At 33.1% G+C, this 8,475-nt stretch overlaps 1 protein-coding gene across 1 annotated transcript in view; it reads left to right on the forward strand.

The window, feature by feature from the left end:
* Positions 1-7,834: 7,834 nt before the first annotated feature.
* Positions 7,835-8,475, forward strand: part of LOC118736604 (beta-1,3-glucosyltransferase) — a gene marked incomplete at its 5' end in the record, with an annotated part of 2,089 nt that continues 1,448 nt past the window's right edge. Inside the window, 1 exon segment of the mRNA XM_036466655.1 lies at positions 7,835-7,967. Coding sequence (XP_036322548.1) covers positions 7,835-7,967 — 133 coding nt within the window.

The following is an 8,475-nucleotide window of genomic DNA, read 5'->3' on the forward strand; positions in this document are numbered from 1 at the left end:
GTCGTGCAATTCAAAATTAGTTTTACAAGCTTTCAGAAATAGGGGGGAAAAAGTGTCTTGATACCCGGGAGGGAACATTAAATCTAACTTCGCCAAGAAGAAGCGGACTTGAAATTGAGCCTGTTAGTAATTTAACTATAAAAATTGTACCAAGCATTTGCCTGCGGCTGGAAAGTGTAGGAAGATTAATAAGTTTTAATCGGCTCGTATAAGGTGGAAGGTTATATTGAGAATCCCAACGGAAATTTCTTAAAGCAAAAAGTAGGAATTGTTTTTGAATTGACTCTATCTTGTCTGAGTAAATTTGATACCTTGGATTCCAAACCACCGAACCGTATTCCAGAATTAGGCTAACTAATGTTGCAAACAAGCTTAGGATCCATTGTGATACCAAGGTCCACAAGGTTTGTGGATAGCAAACCAAGATCTCAGCAAATGTATATTATGGTTAATGTCACATATTAATTGAAAGTGACTTGCAGTACCATACGCAATGCAAAAGCAGTTGCTTTGCCTTTCAATGGGAAGGAAAAAAAATAATTGATGTAAATTAAAAATAATATTGGGCCAAGAACTGAACCTTGGGGTACACCCAGGTGAACAAACTGTGAGCTACTGTAGTTATTTACCACTTTTACTTTTTGAACTTTTTTAATGAGATAGGATTCATACCATTTATGCATGAAGCCACGGAATCCCGCTCGATACAACTTATTTATAAGTATTTGCGTATCTACCATATCAAAAGCTTTTGTTATGTCGACAAAGAGTCCAGAACAGTTCTTTTTACTGTCTAAACCCTTATTCCGTCGAATGTCCCGAACGAAATCCAAACTGCATCGGGCTAAAGAAATTTGCTCTATCAAGGAAATCTACAATTCTATTTTTAAGAGCTTTTCCAAATACTTTTGATATCGTTGAGAGCAAAGAAATGGGCCTGTAGTTGTTTGCATCCTTCTTGTCCCCTTTTTTTTAAAAATTGGAATAACAATAGCGCATTTCAGATCATCAGGAAATACGCCCTGTGTAATACTGCTATTGAACAAATATTTTAATATATCAACTATATTCAGAGATAATCCTTTTAATATCCTATTAGAGATACCGTCATCACCACAAGAACCCGAGTTATTTAGCGCTTTTATTATGCATGTTATTTCAAAGCTTGAAATAGGATTAAAAAATAAACTTTTTTGAACATATGGGCTCGAAGACAGATCAACAGCAAACTGGCAATTGCAATGGGTTAAACTTGTTCTCCCAATCGAAGTAAAATGATGATTAAATTTGTTGGCTACTTCTATAGGATCGGACATTTAATTGCTTTCTGAATGTAAAACAATTACCTCATCGCCCCCTACAGATTTACTATTTAAAACACTATTGATTATTTAAAATAATGTATAACAATATATTGTCAGACTTGGATGGTCCGGATTTTTCATCGGGCAAATTAAAAAAGTTTTGACCATGACTTTCCATGAATTTCAAAATATGTAGTAGTTACGTTGGTGGAGCCCGTGGTTTTTGTCCGATTTCAAAAATATTCAATATGGTGCTTAAGGAGGCTAAGCACAATGTGGATATCAAATGTGATCGAGATCGGCCAAGCAGTGCCATACATAGGGTTGCCAGATTTTTTTCATGCTAAAAAATCAGTACTTTTTAGTACATTTTTATTCAAAGCAAAATCATGAATGTAAGTAACAGATAATATTTCCTTTTTGGATGTTGTTGTTTCCGACAGGGTGAGTGTATGATGTATTATGGAACGAACTTCCGTCATCCCTTGTCAAATTTGGTTTGGAGACACTAATAAATGCGCACCAATGAAGATTGGACAAACAACAGAACTTCTCCGTGTACAACATAAAGGACAAAGATTGAATATATTAGAAAATATGGAAATATATAAACAGAAGACCTTCAAAGGACAAATAATAAATGAGCAAATAAATACTGCATCGGACGTACTGTTTGAACCTCTAAAACTACTGTACAAGAAGAAGAATGACAACAACAAAATATTAAGGACAGATATGGAAGGGAATACACCGACTGCAAAAACAAAGGGGGTAAAAATCACGGACTTTTACCTGCCGTCAAAAACGAGCCAAAACAATTCATCTACCTATTGAGTACCTCAAACACTGCAAAACTAAAAAGACGTACCTAACAAAAGAAAGAGTAGTATATATACGAGCAACCAACAAAAATTATGCAGAACGAAAAATGACACGGAAGATGGCACAACGCCGAAACCGGTTTGTCTCCAAACCAAATTTGACAAGGGATGACGGAAATTCGTTCCATAATACATAACAGATAATACTTTAAAACGCCACAGAACTTGTTTTTAACAATATTTTGGTATATAAGTGAAATATAGTTCATATAAATGAGTGTACACAGAAACCAGTAAATTATTTTATATGTATGATATTTTTGAATAGCAATAATGAGATAATTTCCATCTTGAGTGTTTAAATAGTCAAAGAATTTTATACATTTCATTTTAAGATTACTTTAAATTTGTAGTTCACTTTAAAAAATTTAATCAAAAACCGGTTTCTCTCTTTTCACAATGAAATAAACTTTATTCTTAAGATTTTCTCATTTGCTTCGCTTAAGTGTGGTACTAAAAAAAACCAAATTAAATATTTTTTTAAACTGTGGAAAAGTACCACTATTTACTATTTACTACGCAAAAACTTTGAAACACTAAGAATTCGCTAAAAAGGGTATCTAACTCTATGTCTCGTATGCAAAACTCTTTTTCAATGCCAGTAAATTGTGAGAAAGGAATTGTAAGTTATAGGCAAATTGGTTGTTCTTAAACTGAAAGTTATTTTCGAGATAACTAACAACACACGACAAACAAAGTCAGCCTTCTTTTTGAATAATTTAAGCTCCATCATATTATCGCAACTGGTTCGTAACGACCCGACAATATGCCCGTAAAACGGTTGATGTTTTTGTTGTATTAAATTATTATAATTAAATCATTTTCTTCTTACTTTCTACAGTACAGTTTAAGGAAGCTCCAAAGTTATGTAAAAACCTTAAGAAAATCTTAAAGTATTCTGTTTGAATTAAAAATTAGTACAAATCAGTAAAAATTCTGAAGAATCAGGACATTAGCGTACCGATTGAAAAATAAATAAAATCAGTACAAGAGTTGAAAAATCAGTACTGTACTGATAAAATCAGCACACCTAGCAACCGTATATGCATATATCATTTAAGTGGGCGGTTTAAGAGAAGTCCCTAACTTCGACAATTTTTATACGATTGCAACAAATGAGGTTTATTGAAAATTAAAATGCCCGATGAAAACTCCCATCAATTCAAGTCTGACAATATTTTATTATACACCATTTTAAAGGCCTCTTCTCACAACTTGTTCGATCTTTAAAATTGAATGAAAACTAGTCATTCAAAAACTGTTAAATCTACAAAACCGTACTTTCTGACCTAAAATGATAGGTCGCGACCTCTAAATGAGTTTTGAAAAATCTATAAAAATAGGCAATATTTCTCATAAAAAGAACGGAAATTAGGGGGTAGGATTTTGAAATCTCAAAAAAAAAATAGATGAGCACCATAATATACAGCGTGGCGACGAAAACTTTTACCCAGATTTTTTTGAGAAATAAAAGGGTCCTTTATAGATTTTACGAAAAAAGTATTTTATTGTTAATTTTCCACAGATTTGACTAATTGACGAATATCTGCGTGCCAAATAAACTTTTCTTTCAAAGTTTACACTGCTGGCAAATGTAAATAGGGATTAAAATTTAAAAACTAAATAACACAACTAAAGTAGAATCTGTGGAAAATTAATAATATGTACTTTTTTCGCAAAATCTATAAAGGACCCTATTATTTCTCTAAAAAACCAGGGTAACAGTTATTCGTCGCCACGCTGTACATACATACATATGTACATATAAGATGGTTATAAAAGGAAAATCCAAAATTACATACGTACATACATCCCATTTAGTTCGAATTTCGCCGCGGTGCAATAGTAGATTCTCAATTATGCTATAATATCGTAGCCAGTGGCGACTAGTCATATTGATTCGTGATGGCTTAGAACAGGCCTTCCCAAAGTGGGTGCCACGGCAAGCGTATGCCTGGGGTGCCGCTAATGGCTAGAGTATACTAGTGGTGCGGGCAAATTCTTTAAACTTTCCATACACAATGCAACGGTTTGATCAAACTTCAACATGGCGGCCAGAAAATCAAACAATTTTGATTTTTATTAAAATTACCTTCAGCAGCTCATTTCGCTCTTAAGCATATGTATGTAGTTCCCCAGTACGTTTTGTCAACGAAAAATTGTATCAGAAAATTTTCAGAAAAATTCCTAAAAACGTACCCTTTTCACAACCATTTTCGGTACTTTCGTAGAGCTAATCCTCATTTCATCCACTTTTCTTCCCGTTTTTGGATTAATTTTCGGATTTTTAGCTGGCTGGGATGTTCTCGTGAGAAGCGCAGCGGCTTCGCGCACTTGTATATGTTACTTATTCTTTGGAACTTCACAATCACACTGTGAAAGAGCGAATTAACACGATTTTAGAGGCAGTCGAGAACGAACTTATAAAAAGTTTGAAAACTTGTGAATTTTTTTCTTTGCAACTTGCCGAAAGTACCGACCAAGGCGAATTTATACAAGGTAGTGTTACTGGCGAATTTAGATTACAACATCAACAACCACATGTATTTTATATTGCGGGTGTTATGTCAAATCTCAATTCGTGTTTTGTTTTTGCATTTGATGAGTGTGTTGTCAAATCAGTAAAAGCAAAAACAAAATACATGTAAGGCGCAGAAATCACAGCTGATCATACAACACCACCTTGTATAAATTCGCCTTGGTACCGACGTAGTGGGACTTAATGTTTCTCGTGTTAGTGAGGTACCCATTCGGAATGCAAATCGAAGAAGAACTTTTGATGAGTGAAGTACTTGAGACTTACACCACTAGTGACGAAATTTTTGAAGCTATCGACAAATTTGTACAGAAAAATGGTTTGAAATGGAGCAAGTGTGCGGATATTTGCAGTATTTGGAAAAACGAAAGGAGCGATATCTAGGATGAAGCAAGAGGCAGAAAACGCCATGAGAAGTCACTGTATGATCCGTCGGTATTCCTTGGTGACTAGGAAGATGCCGTCACTAGATTTAAAACCAGTATTGGATGACGCTGCGGAGATAATTAAAATGCATCTTTTACATTTTTTTTAGGACGTCGAGATTTTTTTTATTGGTGACATGTATATTTTAGAATTTCTAGCAATTTGAATGAAAACCCCATAAGTAAACAAAGTAAATCAGAAAAACGTATGTAACTTCGAAGTTAACGCCAAGAAAATTGATAACAGCCGGTTTCACCAGCAATTTGAAAGGAAAATGATTTTTTTTATTTTCTGTCAATTTCCATATAAAATTCCAAAATTTAAAATCATTTTTCACTTGAATTGCTTCCGTGAAATTGGCTATGAATTATTAAAAATACTAGTGACTTTTACTTTTACATTTCTATATGAGACTGCATTTTCAACAAATGCTTACATAACCAAATAATGTTTAAGCAAAAAGCAAAACCGACTTCAATTCTCATATACAAATTTAAGATTATCGGTTATCTCTTCATAATCCAATGTTCGGATTTAAACGAAATTAGAATGGGACCGCCTCACAGTGCTTCCCTTCCATATAAAATGTGAGCAAAAATAGAATTATGGACGGATTAAAAGGAAAATTCGCTTCTTAGTAAAATTGTGCACGCTAAATTCAGAACTGCAATTTGTTTTTCGATAACTTTCATAATTTCACTGTAAATGCAGTTTGAAGTTGAAAATTTGGGTTCTTGTGGCTTTTACATAGGTATGTACATATAGTTCGTTCTATTTTCAAACCTGAGGTGTTAAATGACAAGGCTTGGCCTGTAGAGGTGCAATAAAGTTTTATTTTTATTTTTGAAAAGGGTTGCCACCTGTTACAAATTTTATTAAAATTATTTAATAAGTCAAATGAATTAGATATTGCAATATGGGTATGAATTGAACTAGTTTTGAAAACACTTTACTTCTAAACGACACGTAGAAGGGTTCCCACATGTTTAAAATATCAAATTCACTTTAATTAAGGGAATAAGGTAATTGAAATATGTATATCAATATGAGTATCAGAAAAATGAAAAATTTTGACATATTTAGAAAGAAATAAGTGAAGAGTAAAAACATTCCTGAGTTAATTTAAGAGTCCAGTAATGTAAAAGGAATGTAATCACTGATTGACAATGTATGTATTTGTTATAAAATAAAATTTTGCTATAAAATAACAATTACGATGGCGTAAACCTATGGTTTGACGTAATTATTATTTTAGTTTCACTAAATTCGACTTTACAAACAGGTGGAAGCCCTATTCGTAATATTTTTATGCTAAAACCTTCTTAAACCTCTTTCGTCTGACTCCCTTATGGTGATACCTATCTATTTCAATTACCTAATTAATTAATTCAAGTGGAATTTGATTTTTTAAACAGGTAGCATGTAGATAATACACATTTCGATTGATACCCATCTCTTAATAATTCACTTAACTTATAAAAAAATTTGAATCTAATTTTTTAACAATCTAATTTTTTAACAGGTGGCAACTCTTTAAAAAAAATAAACCTTCTATTGTCCACAGGTCAAGCTTTTTAATCTGACACTTCATTTTGGAAAATGGAACGAATCGTGCAGATCTCAAGACACTGACAAAAAATGAAAAAATAATTTTATGCATTAACGAAAAATGCATTACTTCAGAAAGTGCAAAAAATGAGCAGGTTTTTATTTCTTCTTTTGAAAGCTAAAAGCCCGTACTATTTAATAAAATAATAAAAAATAACCTATTCTTACATATATTTTTTATTTATTCCATTAAAATTTAGCATTTTTTGAAATTTTGTTTAGAAAAATTGTTTTTCTGGAATACCTCAGGGACACCCCCAATTCCAAAATTTTCATTCTTGTTATTCTCTACTATCTATATGGAAACAAGAAACGTCAAATCAACATTTTATTTCAAAGGATATATTTTTGAAAATTTTTTCTGTGAAGAGCTTACGCATGGTTATGCTCTTATTAAAATTCTTAGTATAAAATTTGTCGAATTTAGTGGCTTCCTGGCGGCATATAATAAATTGTTTAAGGAAATGTCTGTTTAATTATTTTTAGTGGATAAATTGTCTTTACAAAAATACCAAACAAGTTCACATTGCAGATAGCGAATTTTTCGATTTTTGCTCACTTAGGCGGCACTGTGTGCGTGTGAACACCTTTCCTGTAAAAAAAAGAATTATAGTAATCGGTTAACGTGGTCCAAAGTTATGCGGTAACATACATAAAAAAATAAATAAATATTAATAAAAAAATATTCTGACGAATTGATAACCTTCTCCTTTTTGTGAAGTCAGCGTCAAATAATTTCAGGGTAAAATTGTCAAAGCTCCCAATAAACTTAAAGGAAATAATCAAATCATCAAAACAATTTCAGTCCTCACGTAAAAGCTAAAAGGAGCATAAAGTTTGCATTGTGTTTTTTTGTTTTGGTAGACATTTGAAGAGTAGGGGTGCCGCGAAATTTTTTAGCACAACAAATTAACTAATACTTACTACGTTTGCGCGTTTGTAATTTCATGTAATGTAATGAAACGTAGTCAAAAATGCCTGCATAAACACCATATCATGTATTAAATACATGAATTTTAACTATAAAATAACAAACGCATAAACATACATATGTATGCAGTATAATTGTATTTCTGCAGATGACCGTACAGCCGCAGAACATTTTCTTTGCCGTCAAAACTTGCAATCGCTTTCACAATGAACGAGTGCCCATTATAAAAGCAACCTGGGGTCAGATTGTAACACACATTCGATACTACAGCGATGTAATGGGTGAGTCTTGTACAATCCCAGTAGAACTTGGGGGCATCGTACGATTGCTCGGTGAGTACTCCCTTGGGAGTATACGAATACTCCCCATTACTCCCTATGCTTCTGTGTATAAGCATGTAATTTTGTATACTCCCTTTAACATTGTATGTCCTAGGAGGGCGAGTAATCCCTTTTACCTCCTAAAGGAGCAATCAGGGAGTTCATTCAGAACTTAACTGTTCGCTTAGAATATATCCCATTACTCTCCTAAGCGAACAATATAGGAGTAAAAAAACCGGAAAATCTCGTTTAATGCTCCCAAATCATGCCTCAGGGAGCAATATTTCGTCGCTCGCCTAGGAGATCTCTTATTTGACTCCTAAACGAGTAATAAAGGAGTACAAAACCGACAAGTCTCTCTTATTGCTCAGAAATCAGGTTAAGGGGAGTACTTTTTATTCCTCACATAGGGAGGTCTCCCTTCAAGTTCTAGTGGGATACTCAATTTTTAATTGAATACATACGCACA

The sequence above is a fragment of the Rhagoletis pomonella genome, unplaced genomic scaffold (assembly GCF_013731165.1).
Source record: "Rhagoletis pomonella isolate Grant_MI unplaced genomic scaffold, Rhpom_1.0 Rhpom_scaffold_00003, whole genome shotgun sequence".
Taxonomy (NCBI): domain Eukaryota; kingdom Metazoa; phylum Arthropoda; class Insecta; order Diptera; family Tephritidae; genus Rhagoletis; species Rhagoletis pomonella.